At 44.3% G+C, this 21,819-nt stretch overlaps 1 protein-coding gene across 1 annotated transcript in view; it reads left to right on the forward strand.

Annotated features, from left to right (window-relative positions):
* The first annotated feature begins 3,137 nt into the window (after positions 1-3,137).
* The window catches only part of LOC102002554 (protoheme IX farnesyltransferase, mitochondrial), a 109,570-nt gene continuing 90,888 nt past the window's right edge, over positions 3,138-21,819 (forward strand). Inside the window, exons 1-3 of the mRNA XM_005349869.2 lie at positions 3,138-3,255; positions 8,075-8,208; positions 10,650-10,968. Of these exons, the coding sequence (XP_005349926.1) occupies positions 3,213-3,255; positions 8,075-8,208; positions 10,650-10,968 (496 nt within the window). The 5' untranslated portion in view covers positions 3,138-3,212. The remainder of the gene's footprint in view (positions 3,256-8,074; positions 8,209-10,649; positions 10,969-21,819) is intronic.

Genomic DNA, 21,819 nt, shown 5'->3' on the forward strand with positions numbered 1-21,819 from the left:
AGCTCTAAGGCACGATGTTCGGCCCCCTAGGCCACTCACTGCATACATCACCCAGGATGCAAGCTCTAAGGCACGATGTTCGGCCCCCTAGGCCATTCACTGCATACATCACCCAGGATGCAAGATTCTGAAGTTTATTTATTCTTCAGGCTTGTTACTACAGAGCTTCAGGATGGCTGTCTCGGCTTTAGAAATTTTCAGTCTCAGCCCTGCTTCCTGAGAATAAAAGAAACAAGGCGGAAAGAACACCTCCCTTTACATGTTCGATTCAACAGCAACCAAAATTTTCTTCAAAACTTCACTAGCAGGCTTCTCTTTTTCCATGCTACTGTCGGAAACTCTAGAAAACCGAGTGACAGTTAACGATGAATAAAATTACGCGGTCTTAAAGCAATCATGATTCCTCTTTGGTATTGGGAATTTTGCTTCCCTCATTACAGTCAGGGTCAGTTTGTTACAAAGATGTTGGGAAGGATTTATTTATTTATTCCTGCCAACCCACCCATTTTAAATAACTGTCATTTTCATGTCTAGTACCCTAAAACTCACATATGGTCTTGAGATCTGGAAAGTTATGAAGGAAAAGGTGTTGGCAGACTCCAACCGAGGTGTCTGTCTAGAATGATCTGAGAGGATGAGCCTACCCTGATGTGATCAATCACCTTGGAGGAACAAAGAGGAACTCTGAGGAGCTGAGTTGGGTGGTCAAGTTCACGGGAGGCTGTAAATTCCATCAGTCATCTACAAAGCTACCATTCCTAGAGCTGGCGATAGGTCAATCCCATTGCGGCAGGGGTCCAGCATAGCTATCCCAGTGAGGGTCAAGATGCAGCAAGAGGCACAGGGAAAAGGGACTAGTTTCTCTTCCCCCTTGCTTCCTTTGCATCTGCCTGTACTTCCTGGAAGCACCTCCTCAGGATGTCACTCCCTAGCAGTAGCTGAGCACTTTTGCAGTTTTTTTTTTTTTTTTTTTTTTTTTTTTTAATGTTCAAAGAATCAGCGTGGGGCTGGAGGTAGAACTTAGGAGTGCTTGCCTTGGTTAAACCCTTAGTACCAGAACAAAGGAACCACTCCCTTTCATGTCCACTAATAGATTTGTTCTTTACTTATCCCTATTGTGAGTCTCCTTTGCAGAGGGGAGACACACTTCCCGCCAGAGGATACCAAGCAGAGGCTAGGAACACATTATTAGTGAGAAGCTAGCATGTTGAGCAATGACCACTGAGGGAGTTGGAGAGTCTTTAATATATTTCTATGAAAATAATGCCCATTATCCTCATCAAAGATTTACATCTGACAAATTAGTATCAACTGTTTACACCACGGTTTTGAGCATATTCAGAGTTGTAAAACTACCACCCCAATCGATTTAGGGATATTTTGATCTTCCCTCTATTCAAAAGAGCCCTGCACTCATTAACAATCACTCTTTTCTCCCTACTAGCACTGTCTACTAGCACTAGGCAAGCAGTTACCTACTCTCTCTCTTTAACGATTTAAACATTCTGGTCTTTTCATATACATCGATACTATCCAGTAAGTGATCTTTTGTACTGACTTCTCTAACTTAGTATTATTTTCATGGTCGTAGTATATAGTTGTACTTTACTTTCATCCTTATGGCAAACAGGGCCACTGTGTGGATACACTGCAGCATGTGTATAATCTGTTGATGAGCACTTAGCTTCTATCCACTTTCAGAGATTGTGATATTAGGAGTGAACCAATGCTGTCATTGTCTTGGGCATACACCTGGGAAAGGCACAGCGGGGTCATGAGGTAGCGCTGTGATGAACTTATTGAAGAACATTTCAACTGTTTCCCAGAGTGGCTACGATAGTTTATATTGCCATAAGCAATGTATCAGGATTCGTATTTCTCCACAAACTTAGCAGTTCCTGCTATTGCTTGATTTTGTGTATCGCCATCTTAGGGAGGATGCAGTCCTACCACCCTTTGGTTTTATAACGTGAATTTTAATTATATATATATACACATATATGTATATATATATATATATATATATATATATATATATATATATATATATATATATATATATGGGGGAACATTGAATCAATCTCTCTAGCCATCGGGTTCTATATCCTATAACCATCCAACTAGGTATCAGAAGCCTGGTTTGTAAAAGGCTTAGCAATTTATGATGGTAAAAAGGCAGACCCTTCAATATCGTTGAAGGGAACCAGTTCAGGAACAGTTAGTTGGTCTACTTAGCCAAGATAGATGCAGAGCAGGTCTGATTCATCTAAGAATAAGCAAATGTTGTTGGTATGAATGTAACTCCAAATTGCGCATTTGATTTGTGTATTTAAGGCTTGGACTTCATATTTCACGGAACAGGGCATGTTCAAAATGCTTGCAAAACAGTGGTTGAACGAAGTTGTTATTGACTTTTCAGTTCCTCTCCAGGGATCCACTCTCTTGTTCTTGAGTTTAACATTAATTTGATGGGGACACTGTGATAAACCGTGATTGGCCACGGAGAATCAATCCCATTCTCTGCTGTCTTCCTTCTAACCTGGAAAAATCGCAGTTCCTTCTGCTGAGCAGCAAGCTGGCTCTTCAAAGCCTTTCTTCAGAAAGCCTTCAGAAATGTTAACCTCATTCCGTAGCGTTTCCTGACTTACGCATTTAAGACTCTCACAAGGAGCACCTCTCCCACGCAGAGGTACAGTGCGAGCTCCTGCACAATCGGCGAAGTCTCCTGCCTCAGTGCCCCTTGCCTAGCACCGGAGGTGAACCACAGGACTCTCACCTCATCGCTTTCGCTCTTCTGCTTAAGGAGATCCTTCCTTCCTCGTTCTTTTACTTAACCAAACCCCAACACGAGAAGCCGGAGGCTGTGTAACAGCAGCCTGGAGGACAATTCAGGAGGCTTCAACTCTCAAGCCCAGCCGGGACCGACTCCGCGGCCCTAAGCCCGCCACTACTCGCTCTCCTGTCCGCGCGCTCGGGCAGTTCGGGCACCCCGGGGCGTCGCCTCCACCCAATCTCGACCTGAGCGGCAGGTGAAGACACCACCCCACGCGTCCACAAGCGCCCGCCGCCGAGCCTTCACTGTCGCGGGACACCGGACGTGACTGACAGGAAGTCCCGCCTCATTCCTAGGGCGGGCTAGCAAGATGGCGGCGCCCTGGAGCCGGTGAGGTGAGAGGACACGGGGCTCCCGGGGACAGCTGCACCGGTGCGTTATGGCCGCGTCCCCGCACACCCTCTCCTCGCGCCTCCTCACAGGTATTGTACCCCACCGGGAACGATTGTGGGAGAATTGTTGTCTATTTGCCACGCGCTAGATCTTGGGTCTAGCTGGCTGCAACCTTGGAAGCCCTTGGCTTGTCACCTGGCAGGGAGGTGACCTTTGGGGTAACCTGAAGGGAAAGGCCACGGAGATGTGGACCAGTTTTGTGGCGTAGGCCAGGTGGTCCTTAACGTTTGGTGTCTTGTGCTTCTTTGGAGTTTCAAACAGTGCAAGCTGGTGGGCAGGGTAAACCGGGGGGTGGGGTGGGGCTCCACAATCCTGGGGCTTATGAGAGCCGCGCTTCCTAGCCACTGCCTTGTAATGACAAGAGGCTTACCTGTCCCCTATGGAGGAGCTTCCTTCCAGCTAGAAGTGTCACGGTGATAACCAAGATAATAGCTGCAGGCTGACTCCCATTGAGACTTAGCCCTGTGCCATCAGGATGGCTCTTTCCGTTCTAAAAAGGCCTTCTGATAAGTATTTATTTATCACAAATACTCGAACAGGTCTCCTATCTTACTTTTTCTGAGAGGCCAGCTTCTGCACTCTACCTAAAATAGGAGCCTTTCTCTTTCTTTTCTTGTATCACCTTAATTTATCATGGCTAGGGCATACTCTTAATTGTTCACACACGCAATCCAGATGTACATCAATTTAGTACGTTTCTCCCAATTAGACACATACTTTGTGAAGGTAGAGATTGCCTCTCTCACCAATTCACCCCTTTATCTTTCATGCCCAGAGAAGTTCCTCTGTACATTGACAATGCTCAGTCACTTGTGAATGAATGAGATTGTTCTGGTAGAAATATTTAAAGAGGAGGTTGGTTTTGTTGCTAATATCTGGGAAAGGTAGCTAGGTGGACCATATGAGAGACAAGATAGTAGAAGTGAAGAACTTCCTTCTCACATCCCAGAAATATTTTGTGTGTGACTAGCTGTGTTGCTAACAGTGGTTCCAGGAAGTTCTTTTCTCCCCTGGGTTTGTGTGATCTCAATGCAGATCATTTGAGTTTACTATTATTGAGGTAACTGAGAGAGATGATCTCAAAGGTCCCTTCTGGCCCATAAAATAGGGTGGCAATTGGAAGGGAGGGTAGAGGAGACAAGGTTGGGCAGTATTTGGTAATTGTTGAAGCTGTGGGATAAGTAATAGGGACTCCTTGGATACTTCTGTTTTTATATGATTGCCAATTCCCATACTGAAAAGTTTGTGGGATTTTTTAAAATTGGGTTTTGGGGGTAGGTGGGTTATGAGTCTTTTGAGTCACTTTGTTACTTTCTGTCATTCCTGCTGTGAGTGTTCCTTGATCCTGACCATTGGTACTCATTTTCAGAGGACTCAGCTCTTCTTGTTGCTTGACTATTCTCTCTGTCTGGAAGCTTCTCCTGTATATGTTCCTCGGAGAAGCCTTTCTTTCTACTTTTCTGTTCTACATTTCAGCTCCGTATGGGACAATTCTGTTTTGATTGTGAACCCCACAGTGTAGGAGACAGGTTGCATATGACCCTACTGTTCTAGGATCAGTCTTTAGAATGGTGGAATAGAGGAGACTAGTAGCTTAGTTGCTAAAATTGGGCATACCTTCCTGTTCCTTGGGGGTCTATGCAAGATCCCACTCAGAAGTTTGATGGGGAGGTTGGCGGAGAAGGATCCTTAGGGTTGTCAGCAGGTACTTCTGAGTTTGCTTAGAAAAGTTCAGGTTGTTTTCATTTCCATGAAATAAGCTTCAGGAACTTTCAAGCCACTTGTCTCCTTAGCTGATTAAAAAAAAAGCCCTAGTATTAATAGTGAATCATGGTGAGAGGACCAACTCTTCAGATTTTTAATGCATCTGTTGTAAGCCTTGGATAGCTTAAAATGTACTTGTGTTTACCCAGGCCTGAAATAGCTCTCATTTTCTAGGTCTTTGTTCATGAGCACATGACACACTTTGACTAAACCAAGGGTTGTTATCCTTTACAAATTCAGTTTCCAAGTTATGTTCTGCCTGCCCTCCCCCAGGATTTTTGTTACTGCCATTCTGTAAAATTTCATCTTGGCCCACCTAATCTTGAAAGAATTTGCAAGGTGTTTCCAAGGCAAACACATATCCATCCATTTGAAAGTGAGCGTGTCATAATTGTGGTTTGAGGATTTGGCTCACCTCTACTTTAAGATAATGGCCTTGTGTTTCCAGAGGCGGGGCTCGTTCTCACAGTTGAGGAAGGCTACCTGGGCTTGTCATCACCAAACATCATTTCACTTTATTATCTGGCAAGTGTCCAGTAGCTGTGGTAGCAAAGGTGACTAAAGGAGAGATGGCCATTAAAGAACTAAACACTGTGATGATGGTGTTTAGAGAATTCTTTCCTTGGGGAGACGGAGACAGTGCCTACCCCCTCATGATAAGGTCCTAAAGAAGAACCAAATTATGATTCCACCAGCGTTCAACCTGGGGAACCAATGTGTTTATTGAGTTGCTTATAGAGCGTGAGTGAGGGGCTACTGGTAGGAGTAGAGGGATCGCAGAGCAGCTGCTCTTGCAAGTTTGTCCCCAGTGTGGATGATGGTGCCCCTCCAGTGAACCTTTCCCAGCCTTTGACTCTAGCACCTCTGTGCCCTGAAGCCACGTGCAGTTAAGGCAGAACTGCTAACAAATGGTGAGGAGGGGCTGGAATCTCGGATGAGAGTCCAAGCCCTCCCCAGTGCCTTGTCTATGAGGGAAGGTCAACAGCTAGCAAGTTGGATCCTGAGGGACTTTTGCAAGCAGGTGTTGCTGGTCTGACATAGATGGAGGATGTTTTGTTCAGGGGACTGCATTCTTTAATAGCATTAAGAAGTGCTATCATGGGACTCGGGAGATGGCTCAGCAGTTAAGAGCACTGACTGTTCCAGAAGACTTGGGTTCAATTCCCAGTGCCCACCTGACAACTTACAACTGCCTGTAACGCTGCCTCCAGGGAATCTGACAGTCTCCCACAGACATGTAGGGAAAACGCCAATGCATATAAAAATAATAAATAAATAAGTCATTGAAAAGAAGAAGTGCTATCATCAGGTGCAGAGACCCACAGCCAAACATTAGGGGAGCTGGGGAATCCTGTGGAAGAGGGGAGGAAGGGTTGTAGGAGTGAGAGCGTCAAAGGCACCACCGAATATGTCCCACAGAATCAACTAACTAGGGCTCATAGGGGTTCACAGAGAGGAAGTGATAGCCAGAAAGCCTGTATGAATCTGACCTAAGTTCTCTGCATACATATTATGGTTACGTAGCTTAGTGTTCTTGTGGGACTTCTAGCAGTGTGAGCAGGGGCTGTTTCTGACTCTTGCCTACTCTTGGGACCCTTTCCCTCCTCTGGGTTTTCTCATATATGTGGGGATATGCCTAGTATTAATATAACTTGTTATGCGGTGTTTGCTTGATATCCCTGGGACGCCTGCCCTTTGCTGAAGGGAAATGGTTGGGGAGTGGATCTGGGGAAGAGGGGAGGTGGTGGGAGAGGGACTAGGAGGAGAAGGAGGAGGGGAAACTGGTCAGGATGTAATATATGAGAGAAGAGTAAATAAAAATTAAAAACTAGTAGGAAGTACTCTGATAAAACACAATATAACATGATAGAATAGTGGAAGAGACTGAGAATTTGATAGAGAGTAGACTGCACAGAAGGAAACAGTGTAAATAATGTTTATCCAGTTGTGTGTAATGTGCTTTGTTGGAAGGTCATGAGGCAGTATTGCTGTGATAAAGTAGATGTGCAGGTTTGTAATAGCAATATATGCTGGTTTGAATATAGGCACAGACATTTGAACTCTTGGTCCCCAGAGGTGGTGCTGTTTGGGGAGGCTTAGGGGTACAATCTGTGACACACGGGTTGGAAAAGAAAGGAGATGCACGAAGGCAGGATGACTTCCCTCTCATTGCTATAACTCTGCTCCAGTAGAAGCTCCCAGGAGTCTTTGAGTAGGAATAGCAAGAGGGGGTATAGGTGTGACCCGCATGTCCTACCTTGCAACTGTTTGACTGCATATATAACCCCAGGGAGGAGCCCTTCCCAATCTTAAAACTTTCTAAGCTTCCAGAGCCCTGTAGGTTTGTAGCTTCTTGAGTATTACAAGCCTTCCTTTAGGAGGGAATGCTTAAACTTAGTGGAAATAACTACACAAAACATAGAAAATTGAAGCACACTAGAAAACTAAGAAGCAGAAAACAGAACATAGATAAACTTTAGGTTGTAAAATCCATGAGAGGAGACATTTTAGGAAAGATTGGCTGGGGACCCGGAGGGTCAGCGAGGGGATAACTGTAGCGTCTATGCTTTCACATGCTGGACGAGGGTGATGTCTGAGATAAGCTCTGAATTTGTTGACTTGAGAGGTTTAATAAAGTGATTAGAATTCAAATTTGGGTGCAACAGAAGCAGCTCATTCCTAACTGGGTTGACGGTCGTATTTTACTGAATGTCATTTTCCCTTCCTTGTAGTTATTTTAACTATGCAAAGGAAATCCAAACCTTCATTTCAGTTTACCAGCGTTTAGTGAGAAAAGATGAGTGCTTCCCTTTCTACTTTATAAAAAGTGAACTCATTGCATTGTATTAGAAACATCTACGGTGTGGTAGTCTGAACTCTCGTAAGCATAATGATGTGAAGGTGACATTTCCATCCCTCACCCAAGCCTAGCGCTGATGAGTGCCACTTATCCCCCAGTGGGAGTCAGCGGTGGCTTGGAGTCCAGCCCCACTCAGCAGCATCTTGCCTGGTTTTGATGTAGGCACAACTGAGTGAGCGGCCACTGTTTCAACATGCCTTCTTCTCTTCGTCTCCTTGCTGCAGGCTCCGTGGGAGGCTGTGTCTGGTATCTCGAGAGAAGAACTATACAGGAATTGCCACACAGGGTCACACGTCTGTTCAGGAATGTCAATAATCAGTGGGTCATGGTCCAGCACTTAAGCTTCCTCAAGCGCATGGTAAGTAGAAGCCTTCCTTCAGTTGCTTTTTGCCTCTGCTTTTATCTGGGTGAGGGAATTGCAGAGATTCCTATTCGAAGAAAAGTTTTAGGAAGTATTGTTAGAAAGAGGCTTTTATTTAGTGTTCTCTTAAGTTTATCCAAAACTTTAATCTCTTGCTTTGATTATTCTTAACTGAAACCAGAATAATTCTGGCATTGAGGTTAAATATATGATCTTGAATTTATTGATTAAGTTGGAGAAAGATTGAAAACTTATGGCATATTTCAACCAGGCTAAAATTAGGAAAAGCTGAACTGGTAGGACGCATCTTTTATACATTCTTTGAAGTTCTGTAAATATGTCAGGAATACAGTAGTTGTTTAACAGTGTGATCCTCTTATTTTCTTAGACCATTGGTGCATTTGAAAAGTCTTTAAAAATACTTCTGAGGGAATGTAAAATGGCTCAGTCAGTAAAGTGCTTGCTTTGCAACTATGAGGATCTATGGGGGATCCCCAGAACCAACAGAAAAGAGCTGGGTGTAGAAGTGTGCACTTGTTCCCTCAGTTTTAATGAGGCAAACATAGGATCCTTGGGGCTTACTGGCCAGCCATCTCAGCCCATTTGGTGAGCCCCAGAGTCCAGCAAGATATTGTCTCAGGAAACAAGGTGGATTAGGCTGGAGAGATGCCTCAGAGGTTAAGAGCACTGGCTGTTTTTCCAGAGGTCCTGAGTTCAATTCCTAGCAACTCCATGGTACTTAGAACCATCTATAATGAGATCTGGTGCCCTATTCTGACCTGTAGGAATGCATACATATAGAACATTGTATACACAATAAATAAATAAATCTTTTTTTTTAAGAGGTATGACTCCTGAGGAGAGTCACTGAAGGTTGACCTTTGATTTGTGTTTGTACCTCACTGCATGTGAACACACACACATACGCACGCACACACACACTACTGAGTGGACTAAGTAAAGTTTCTTTCTTTCCTTTTTTTAATTTGCCAGTGCTTTTACAGTGGCACTGAGTATCTGGTTCTTATAGGCCTATATCTATGTAAAGATTGTGGCAACATGACTCTCTTCTAGGAAAGGGTCATGGTCTAGTAAGACAGCTGGAAATTCGTAGTGCTTCTGTGAAAGAGCAGCACGTCATAGTCTAATGTTCTATTTAGAAACATCTCATCCTTTCATTTAAAATACCCTCTTTAGAAGCTAAATTAGAAGGTGAATCCAAAGACAAACATATAGGCATCCTCCTGAATATTAACCTTCATAAGGTGATGAAAGGAGACAGAGACCCACATTGGAGCACCGGACAGAAATCTCAAGGTCCAAATCAGGAGCAGAAGGAGGGGGAGCACGAGCAAGGAACTCAGGACCGCGAGGGGTACTCCCACACACTTGAGACAATGGGGATGATCTTTCGGGAATTCACCAAGACCAGCTAGCCTGGGTCTGAAAAAGCATGGGATAAAACCGGACTTACATGGCAGACAATGAGGACTACTGAGAACTCAAGAACAATGGCAATGGGTTTTTGATCCTACTGCACATACTGGCTTTGGGGGAGCCTATGCAGTTTGGATGCTCAACTTACTAAACCTGGATGGAGGTTGGCGGTCCTTGGACTTCCCACAGGTCAGAGAAACCCTGATTGCTCTTCAAGCAGATGAGGGAGAGGGACTTAATTGGGGGAGGGGGAGGGAAATGGGAGGCGGTGGCGGGGAGGAGGCAGAAATCCTTAATAAATAAATAAATTTAAAAAAATAAAATAAAATACCCTCTTTAACTTAAAATTTAATTAATACAAAATGTTATTAAAATCCAATATATTGGTTTTTGTCTAATTTTAGAAGTTTGGTGTTCTCATCTATAAATAAAAGAGTTATAAGTAATGGCCTATCTTTAAACACTGTTGTGAAGGTTAACTGAAATATATATTAATATAAAAAATAAGGACCCTCACAATATTTTTAGTAATTATCAGTTGTTGCCCATCAGTGATAGGGGCTGACTCTAAAACTGGTGTTCTTTCCTCTTCCCATACTCCCACATGAGTGCAGCGTGAGTGGCCCTGCTCGCCTTCCAGTGAACTCCACTCAAGACTGTTTGCTTAAGAGCCAGGTGGTCAGTAGCTGACCTTGCTTATCTGTAGCCGGTTTCGTTGTATTTAGATTAGAAACTCCAGCCTTCAGGAAGGCCAGTCGGTAACAGATGGCTCTTCTTTGCCATGAACTTAGATTCCTAGATCTTTCTAAACCACAAATTTAAAACTATAGCCAAAGCATTAATCTTAGCTCCGTGTCTTTTAGTGCTGATGTCTGTGACACACACTGTATCGCATGCTGTGCTAACAGTGTGAAGTTATATGGTAAGCTCTTCCCAGCAGTGAAAGCTGTCAAGGGACATCATCGTTTTTAGTAATGCATGCTGTTTGTCTGTCTGTCTAGTATGTCACACAGCTGCACAGGGGCCTTAGCCAGCGAGTCAAACCAAAGCCAGAGCCAGCAACTTCTCCATTCCTTGAACACATGTCTTCAGGGCAGGCTAGAGCAGAAGTGGATGAGCTGCCATCTCTGTCAGCCTCCAGCCTGCCTTTGTCCCAGAAGCCAAATGAGGAGTTGATGGAGCTGAAGGCTGCCTCCATAGTGGAGCATGCTGTCGACACAGCCAAAGAGACAAAGGAAGAAAGGCAGTGGAAAGAGATGAAACTTCACGCTGACGATCTGCCCGGCATTTTGGCTCGACTGTCCAAGATCAAACTCACAGGTACCTGGTTTTCTGGGACTGTTGTTTATTTCTACTGAGCTGTATTTATTACCTCCCTCAAACTTTGAAACTCAAGATTTTTCTTTCTCTAATTAGGATTCCCACTTGGATATTCTGAATTCTGCTTCCACAGAATTGGGGATTGTCGTACATTGTAACCTTTATGCCAAAAGTGACCTCATGTGAATTAAAGTAGACGTTTATCCTGCCTATTTCCTTATGCTTGTTATGTTTACAGTCACTGTGCTTTTAAAATGCAGTACCTGAGTCCAGGAAGCTGCACTGCTGGGGATTTTAGCTACTCTATGTTCTGTTCCCTGTGGGACCTCTGGGTTATCCTATGTGTGTAGGGCTATAGACTAGATTACTCCAAGGATGTTTGGAAGTGTTTCCCCTTCTAATCCCACTATTAGATCCAATCTTTTTGTATCCAGTTGGCTACTATCCTATAATAGTGTTGTTTATTGTATGGACTGCCCTGTGAGCCAGGCACAGCGTGGTCCTGTGTCATCTGATAGCTAGAGTTCGATCCAGCTCTGTGACAGCTATTTTCAGAGTGTTCTGGTTATCCTGCAAATGAAGAGCTGCTCCCTCTTCTTGGATGAAAGTAAAGGGACAGTATGGCAAGCTGAGATCAGGTTAAACCAGGTGCTCTTTGAAGGCAGAAAGTTGCAAATAAGAGTCTCACCAGATGAGCAGAAGTGAAGACTCTGAGCACAGAGAAGGATGGCGGAAAGAAGGAGTTCCTTTGTCTCCAAAGGTGTGGACACCAAGAATCTCAGGCAACAACTTCCTTCCTGAGTGACCAAATGCTCTTAAAGAAAATTCTCTTCTTGCTGGGAGTGGGGTGGGGTTGAATGGACATAGTGAGTGTGATAGAGTATAGCAAGAATTTTATGGTGTAACAAATAGAACGAGTCTATTTCTGCATAGAGACGCTCCAGCTAAGCAAGAGTTCACCATTGTGCTTTGTGGCTTTTGCAGGAGGTCTGGGTGTATCAATACGTTGTAGCCATACAGATGTCACCTACAAAGTGGGACCTTTCAGGAGGTCAGCCTCAGAAGTGACTCCTGTCAGCAGCAGGGTCTTCTTTGTGCACTGTCATTTAACACGTCTAGGCTGCTGATTGGTCCACTTCTCTTATCTTCCTGTCCCTGTCAGGAATAGTAGCCGTATTCTCTCCTCAGCTGAGAAGCCAGTCTCTTTCAGCTCTAGTCCAGCATCTGAGTGGAACCAAGGGTAGTGCCTCTCAAATGTGCTTCTCCCTCTACAACTGCTATTCTAATTCAGGTTGGGAACATCCAGGGCCGTTGCTTTTCGAGATTTATTTATTTATAATTTTATGTATATAGGTGTTTCGCCTGTGTGGATTTCTGTGTGCCATATGCATGCCTGGCGTCCACAGGTCAGAAGAGGGCGGCATCCCCTGGAGCTGGAGTTACAGAGGGTTGTGAGTGGCCTTATGGGTGCTGGGAACTGAACCATGCTCTTCTGGAAAAGCAGTCAGTACTCTTAACCACTGAACTATCTCTCCAGTCCTGGTTTTTTTCCTCCCTAATTGTCCCTTTGTCTTCCTCTACCCTACCTACAGCTACTGCTGCTCAGAACTGTCAGCTGCTTTCCCGAGACCACTTCCAGTCTTTGCTAGCCTACACCAGAGGCCTTTGTGTCTACATTACCTTCTGCTCCAACTCTGCCTGCTTCTGAGGCAATGTACTGTAGTGACAGCCAGTTCTTGCATCTCGGCTTACCTATCCCATGCTACCATTTCTTGTCAGATCTTTCAGGCCTGTCCAGGAAACCTGCATGGGGTTCCATGTTGTGATAGGAGCGGTGGGCTACATTCCTGGCACCTGGCCGCCTGCACGGCTAGCCTTATGCCCCGAAATAATTACACGGAAACTGTATTCTTTTAAACACTGCCTGGCCCATTAGTTCCATCCTCTTATTGGCTAGCTCTTACATAGTGATCTAACCCATTTCTAATAATCTGTGTAACACCACAAGGTGGCTTACCAGGGAAAATCTTAACCTGCGGCTGTGTCGGGTGGGAGAATCATGGCAACTCACTGACTCGGCTTCTTTCTCCCAGCATTCTGTTCAGTCTACTCCGCCTACCTGATTTTCTGTCCTATTAAAGGGCCAAGGCAGTCTCTTTATTTAACCAATGAAATCAACACAAAACAGAAGACTCTCCTCCATCAGTTCCAGTCTTGAGATCCTAGCTGGACATTTACTCCCAGTGAGTTTTAGGTGCTTTTTCTTTACCTTTTTGAGATAATTTATACACCTGTAAGGGAGGAAATAAGTATATCATTTCAGAATTTTAATTGTATAATGTATTAAAGCACCCAGCAATGTTCCTTACAAATAGGGGTGCTGACAAGTGAGTTTGGAAATAGTTATGGGTAAACTATGAGTTGTGTTTCCAGGGGAACTGTTTCTGTCCATGCAGATTGTATAGGTGAGTGAGGGTTTACTGGGCAGGGAGAGGAGGGGAATGAGAAGCAGTAGCAGAAGCCTGAACAACAGCCAAGAACCCTGCTGCATCCTGGCACATTGGGAAAATTGATGTATGACCTGGGTGTCACATAGGGAGGCGCTGGGAGGACGAGTGTTGTCACGTGGGCATCTACTCTGTTGTAGAGTCGCACTGTTCAACCATGGCGGTAACAAGTTCTAGTTTTCTCAGAGAGAGATGGTCACTTTGTGAATTTCTTTCTGTTTTAAGTGTCTTAGTTGCCACTAAATCTGAAGACTAAGTCAAAAGCAAGCTTCAGACAGCACTGAGTTGTATGTCTTCAGCCGAAAGCACTCCTTTGCAGCTGCACAGATAGTGGGTTTGTGAACTCAAACCATGTTCACACACTGTTCCCCCTACCTGCACCCTCCCACCGTTTCCTCTTCTTTCCCCCAATAGTTCCACTTTTATGCTCACATATATTTTGTGTCTAGATCTCATGAGAGAAAACACATGACGTTTGTCTTTCTTAGTCTGGCTTATTTCAGTTAACACAATCTCTGGTTCCATCCATTTTCTACAGACAAGACTTCATTCTTCTTTCTAGCTAAATAAGACTGCACGGTGTGTATCCTTAGCGCGTTCTCTTAATCTGCTATTCCACTGATGGATACCTAGACTGAAGTAACTCAGCTGCTGTGGACTGCTACAGTGAGCTTCCCACTCCCGACTTGGGACTATTGAAGTTGGACTGAGAACATTTTGTATTATGAGATGGCCGTGAGCCTGTGGAGCAAGGAATGTTACGGTTTAGATGTGAAATGATTCCCATAAGCTCATTTATTTCAGTCCTTTGTCTCCAGCCAGTGGCACTACTTGGGAGGTTCTGGGGCCTTTGAGAGGTGGGCTTTGCTGAAGGAAGGGGTTGCTGTGGGTGGGCTCTGTTAGGTACAGCCTGGCCCGCTCTAGCTGGAATCCCCTTCTGCTTGCTGACTAGCCTTAGGATGTAAGCAAGCTGCCTCTGTCTCCTGAAGCATTACTGCCAGTATGAACACTGCCCTGACTATTTGGCCACAAAACTGAGCTGAAAGAGCCCCAGAAACTGAACAGAAGTGCTGTGCCGAGGATTCTGTCACTGTGACTTCCCGTCCCAGTAGTCACAGAAACAAGCATCATCTTCCCTCCAGCCATGCGCACTGAAAGTGGCTGTTAGGTGCTTTGGATTAGTGTGTGTGATGCCTTATTGTTTTCTGTTACTCCGCCCCACTTACCTTTTCCTTTTGGTGAGTTCAGAAGGGTCCTGTCTTACTCATAGTTAGGAAGGGCTGACTGCCATATGTCATAAAGTCTTAGTTCAAGGCTTTTGTGATATGCCTGTGTGTTTGTTCAGTCTGTAAGGATTTGGTGTCATTTAGTATCTGTTTCACTAGAAATGGAGTAAGGCGACATGGCTCACAGGCCTATTATCCATGGTCTCCTATATCCTTAAATAAGGTTTTATTGGCACCCAGATACTCCTTTAATCTCAGTAATTGGGAGGCTCAGGCAGGCTGATCTCTGAGTTCAAGGTCAGCCAGGGCTGTGCAGGAAAAAACAAAGAAGTATGGGGAAAGGTGAGTTTGATTTTGGCAAATTCATTGAGCAAGTCTCTTCAAAAGACAGGGTCTGATGGAATTCTATCCTGGAAGAACTCGGGGTCTTCAGATGGAGTTAGCACTGTGGTCACAGGAAAGAATGGGTATGGGGGTGGTAGGTAGAGCGAGCAGAGCAGAGGCAACAGGGCAGAATTCCTTAAGATCATTCCTCTAGTTCTTACGAAAGGCCTGTAAAATCCTGCAAGGAAGCAGATAGTCAGGGCTCTGTCCCAGGCAGAGGTGCAGACCCCTCGCCACAGGAAGGACTCAGACCACGCTGTAGATGCAGGAGGACCTCTCAGAAGCCTGGCTGGAAAGGTTCAGGAAGTCAGTGCCCACTACCTGGAAAGTCAGGAGATGGCAAGCAGCGTTTCTTCGAAATGCTTACAGGAGCTGCTTTGAGTAATCTACCTCATTTTTTTAAAGTTTATCTGATGAGTATTTTATTAGTAACAAATAAAGGGTGACTAAGGTCAGGATTGTTTTGCTACAACTTTCTCTATTCTGGCTATTGTATTGTTTTTCCTCTTATGTGGCTTATGTGGATGTTTATCTGAGTTGGCATTCTAGATACAGCAGAATTTAATATGTAAAACCTGAGTCTGGAATCTTAAGCCAGTAGTAATGATTTAATATCTTAATTATCCTTTAGTATGCTGTGTTAAAGGAGCACTGGTGGCATGCTGGTTAAAATGCTAATTCCTTGAACTGTGCTGGGGACTCAGATTCCTTCGGTCCAAGACATGACCCAGAGATCTAAATGTTTTATATGTAACACCGGGTGATCAGTACTTACCTCAGAAACCTGATGGAGGCAGGACCCAGGCATCAGACTTGGTCCCTGACATTGTGGTCTGACTGGTGCTGGGGAGAACTTGCTTATTTGAGAGCCGGAGCTGGCGGGTGGGACAGCTGGCCACAGGAAAGGCAGCTGGGCAGACCCTGGACCACACAAGAGAGGCATGCAAAAGCAAGATGTTCCAAGGAAAGGGGGCTACCTCCTCACCTACAGCCACAGATGGAAGAGACCTGGGGTTGTAAATTTCCTTCATATGATTTTATTTATCCCATGTGACTAATTGAATTAAAGCCATTTCCTTCTGCTTCTTTCATTTAAAGAAGTAGCACCCTTTAGTGACCCTAAGCCCTCTCATCTGACTGACCTTGTACTTTCCTCTTTAGTTTATTACTTGAATTCATACAGCCTGGAGTCAGCAGGAATATTTCTTTAAGGAGAACCCTGATACATGTAAATTGATTTCTCTTGGACTTTTAACATCTTAGACAACTCATTTCTAGCTAATGGCAGCTGAGGCAGGAAGTTTTGAGAGCCTGCAGTCACATTATAGAATGAGTCTTTTCTGTGCTTCCTCTGTTTGTGCTATAAAAAAATACCAAGGAAGGGCCATATACTGATCAGACTGTGATTTCCTTTGTAGGAGGGCAGACTAGCTGCAGCCCGAAAACTCAGCACTTCTTCCAGGGCATGGGCCAATCCTTTGCTGGTGTGAATGTCATTTGAAGATGTGTGCACAAGTGTGTGTGTGTTTGCGCGCGCGCGTGCACAAGCAAGTGTGTAAAGGAAAGTGAAACTGAGTTTATAAAGGAGTCAAAGGCCTCCCTGAGACGCTGCCAGCTGAGCTGTTTACAGCAATGTTGTTGCCGCTTGTTGCAAGCACCACACCAGGGTGAGGAAATTTTATTTGGATTAGGATCATAAGAGGCTGCAGTGACTCAATGAGTTTCAACTGAATGTAGGTCAATGAAAAACAGGACTTTTCCTGACCACCATCTGTGCTAAGAAGTTACATTTCCCAAGGCCAGCACACTGAATAGATTGTGTATTGGAACCGATAGATGAAGCTGTTGCTAGAGCTGGTTCATTTTAGATTGCTTTGTGTCCTTACTGTGGTCTCTGGCGTTAGCTGTGCAAACAACCTATGCCCCCACAGGAATACCTTCCTACTTGCAGAGTGAGAGGGATCCCTTGAGGTTTACATTTTGAATAATGCCTAATAATGCTTCCCAGATATTTCTGTAGTATTTTAAATTATGTAACTATTATGTATTTATTTTAAGAAAATATAAATAGGTTTTAAAAAAAGATTAAAATATTCTCATTTTAGTAATGCCAAAATAACTCTCCTTTTATAGATTTTGGTAAATAAGTAGAATTTAATATACGCACCTTTTTGTGTGAGACTTACTCTGAATTTGGTTACTTAGGTTGTGTTTTGCTTTTGTTTTCTTTTAAAACGATTCATTTCATGTGTGTGTGTGTGTGTGTATCTCTCTGTTTGGCTGTGTGAGTGTGAATGTGTGCCACTTGCATGCTGCTTCCAACGGAGGTCAGAAGAGGACATTAGACTCGTAGAAGTGGGATTCCAGGCAGTTGTACGCTTTGCAGTGTGGGCTTTAGGGTTTGGTCACGGGTCTTCTGGAACAGCAGAAATACTCTCAACCACAGAGCCATCTGATCAGGCCTCTTATTTTATATTCTTGATTGTCCCTCAAAATGTGTTAATATCACTATATGAAACATAGTATAACCTTAAAAGTCCCACATTCTATAAAATTTACCCACTTTAAAAGTTCAGTTTCTTTAAAACATCTAACATCTCTTGAAAAGTTCAAAATCTCTCAACTGTGGGCTCCTGTAAAATCAAAATGTAAGATACATACTTCTTACTCCAGCAGGGAAGAACCAGTGCAGTTATAGTTACATCATAACGAAGTCCAACAGTGTAAGTAGCTCAGTGTCTGACGTCTGAGGTTCACCCACGGTCTTCTGTGTCCCAAAGCACTTGTGCAGACCCTGTCCCTAGTTCTACCATCTGAAGTACAAGCAACTTACCTTATAAGCTCTGGCCAGCTCCATTGCACACCTGCCAATGTCCTTGGTGGTCATCCCCAAGCCCTGGCATCTCCAGTATCCTGGGGTCTCCGTAGATGCTAAGGCTACAACTTCACCAGTAGCCTCTTCAGCCTTCGTTTAGTGACCCTGACCCTGCCTCGTGGTGCCAAGCCTCAACTGCTCTCTAAGACCCTAAAGTCCTCTAGCTCCCGTGCTGCCCAAACTAGTAAGATGTGGAAGAATTACACATTACTAAGTTTGTCTGCCACCTTGGTGATGCAACCTTTGCCGCTTCTGGACCACAGCTCTGCCCTTGAGGAAAACACTTCCCAGAAGTTTTCAACTGAGTGATGCTGGCCTGTTGTTAATCCCAGCTGACTCTTCAGCCCTACCTGACCATAAACCACAGCTCCTTCATACAAAATACCTCCCAAATGGCCCTGGGAGGTCTTTCAGGGATTCTCAGCTTCCTCTGAAACTTCACAAGCCAGGCCTCAACCATCTGCGTTTCTCCCAGCAGTGTCCTGGAAGTTCCTACAGAACAGCTCACTAAGGTCTGAGAACTCAGTGGCCTTTCCAGTCCAAAGTCCGAACGCTCCCCTAGTCCTCTCAGGTCTGTCACAGCAACACCCTATTCCTGTCCTGGCTTGACTTTGTATTGTTCTAATAACGGCCTTGTATCGCTCATAAACGCCATGACATGACCAAATGCAACCTGCAGGGGAAAGGCTTTATCTCACAGCTGTAGTCCATCCTGGAGGGAAGCCAGGGCAGGAGCCTGAAGGCAGAAAATGAAGCAGAAACTGGGGGAACACTGCTTACTGCTTGCTCCCCCTGGCTTACTTAGCTTCCATTTTAATATCTTCTAGGAACTAGCTGCTATGTGGGCAGCATGGCCTACAGTGGGTTGAGCTCTTCCACATCAATTATTAATCAATATAGTGTCCCCAAGACTTGTGTACAGGCCAACCTGACAAAAACTAATCGGTTTCTTTTTGTTTTATGGAGTTTTGTTTGTTCATGATAGGGTTTCTCTGTATTACATATATGTAACCAGGCTGACCTCAAACTTAGAGATCTTTCTGCCTAGCATGAATAATAGAGAGACAGAGACTGGGGTTCAACCTGAAGATCAGAAAAGCAAAGCAACCAACCACTAGAGAGACCTTTTATCTTTACCAGATCTTCAGACCAAAGGAGTGAGATCCTGTCACCATGAGTCCTCAAACGCCACACAACACTGAGTTTTTGTCTCTTCCCTTTTATATTCTTCTTTCCACCCAGCCATATCGCTCCTGTCTCCACCTCCCTAGCGCTGGGATCACCTTTGTGTGAGCTCTTTCTTGTTGGGAACTGCAGACCACCAGACCCTGAGTTTCCTGTAAACAACTTGTTTTTCTCTGCTCTGAGCAGCCTGCAGCTGCTCTGAGTTCTGGTGAATCTGCAGCTGGAAGATCCCGAGAGCTGGGGCGTGGCCAGAGCCCTATATAAGCTGCCCCTGAGCACAATAAAGTTGTCATTCGTGTATCAAGGATGACCTGTGTCCCCTTGTCTCTGTCTGTGTCTGTGCGTTTTTAAGTCTCCAGCTTAGTTCCTGACTCGCATACCGTCCTGTAGTGTAAGCGCTACAGTTTCTCTTTTAGACAGATTCAGTCTTGTGTAACCCAGGGTGGCCTTGAACTCAAAGAGGTCCTACTGCCTCTGTCTCCCCAAGTCCTGGGATTAAAGGTGTGTGCCACCATTCTTTGAACTGTATGGCTGACTAGTATGACTGCCTTGCCCTGGTCTTCAGGCAAGCTTTATTTATTAAAGCACAAATAATATACCAGTATGCCTGAGTGCTGGGATTAAAGGCATGCACCATCACCACTGGCTTTAGAAAAAAAGCCCTTTTTTTGAATGACTTATTTTTATTTTATGTGCATTGGTGTTTTGCCTGCATATATGTCTGAGTGAGGGTATCAGATCCCTGGAACTGGAGTTACAGACAGTTGTGGGCTGCCATGTGGGTGCTGGGAATTGACTGGGTCTCCTACATGAGCAGAAGCACCCTTAACTGCTGAGTCATCTCTTCAGCCCTTAACCAGTTTGGTTTGGTTTTGCATTTAATATGGATGAAAGTACATTTAGCTAATTTGCTCTGTTTTCTCCTCATATCATTATTAATTTGGGATTTACTTGTCTTAAATTCAGTTTCATGTTGATTGAACTGGTTGTTAAGTACAAAATGCTGTAGTTAATACTAGAAAAAGGTAAAAATAAATTTCTCCTGATGATGAAAATCCCTTTCTGACAATACTGGCAATTTCCAAGGAAAAAGAGAGAAATAAGAACTGAGGGTGGGCTCGGCTGCCTGGATGGGAATTCTGAAGAGCCGGAGCTTCAGCGCTCATGTTAAGAAGTTTTGGGTTAGTGTTTCAGGATACTACCATGATGCCTGTGTCTCTTTCTTTCTCTCACTGGTTCATGATGTATGACCCTAAGACCACAAGATGTCTTCTACACTTTCCTCTTCCTCTAGGCAGCAACATGAACATGGGCAAAGGTAGAAGGTCAGGAACCACCTTACAAGAAGGGAAGGGAAGCTCCCGAGAGGAGCCTCTGCTGTGTCTTGTGCCAGGTTTGCGTAGCATGCAGCCAGCCACAAGGAAGGCTAAAATATGGCTGAGTTTCAATGTCCATCATTTTAAAAGCCCGGCATCAAAATCCCAATCTAATCAACTCTCCAGTATTTTTCTAGCTTCCTACACCTTTGAGATCCTTGGGGTCTTGTTTTCATGTACGTTTCTGAGCATGTCCTCCCAAAATTCCTTCTCTCTTGGCCTGAGTTGTAGCCTGGGAATCTGAATTTCAAGTGATGACCCTGATATAGACGGTTCCCATGGCATGCTTAGAGAGGAGAGTGCCAAGCCTCTTCTCCCCAGAACCCTCTTAACTTGCAGAAACCTGTCTTCTTTCTCCTCCCACACAACATAAGAGAGTAGTTCTTGTCCAATAGGAGAATTCCCACATGCCATTATTTTCCCATCCCTATGTCTGTTTACCTAGCCCCCACCCATTACTCTAGATACCTGAGTTTCTATTAGAGTCTACAGCTCCAAACAGGTCACCGTCTAGGAGCAGGCTGTCTGAAGCTCTTTGGAGGTGGACCAAGCGATTACTTCTCAGTCAGCATGCTAGACTTGGCTGGGTGCCAAATTACCCTTTGGGAGTATTATTGAGGGCTTAGTTTTCAGTTCAAAGCAAAACGTGGTAGCTTCCCGTTTATTAAGATTAAGAGATGCAGTAAGATGGTTCAGTAGGTAAAAGCTCTTTTTTGCAAGCTTGATAATTTAAATTTGATTCCTAGAATCTACATAAAGGTGGAATGAGAGAACCAATTCTACAAGGTTGTCCTCCTATTATTCTTGCATTATGACACACACACACACATGTATATGTATATAACACATTATAACACATGTATACACATCATGCACACATGTACACATGCACACATATAAGCAACAATAATAAAAAAGAATTTTTTAAGATTAAGGAATGAAACACTAACAGAAGTACCAAAAGAATGCTCCAAGGTTGTAACTGCTGAAGAAAGATTTTGTCCACCTGTTGTTTTGGAAACCTTTCTAAACTCTACTGTAGTTGAAATTTTACAAATGTCTTTTTTACGCCACAAATATGGAGGAGTAGTAAACTTGGATGTCAGAAATACAAAGAGAAGTCTGTTGTCTGTCCACTGACTTTATAAAGACAGACGTGTAGTTTGGTCCATATTTACCTTCTGAGAGACTTTATTTCTGGGTGGGGAGAGGCTGGCCTAGTCTCTCCCCCTAGAGCTCTTGAGCCAGCCCTTCCATCTGTCTTTACGACACACCCCTCCCACCTTCCTGCCTGTAGG

This window comes from Microtus ochrogaster, chromosome 7 (genome assembly GCF_000317375.1).
Source record: "Microtus ochrogaster isolate Prairie Vole_2 chromosome 7, MicOch1.0, whole genome shotgun sequence".
In the NCBI taxonomy this organism is placed as follows: domain Eukaryota; kingdom Metazoa; phylum Chordata; class Mammalia; order Rodentia; family Cricetidae; genus Microtus; species Microtus ochrogaster.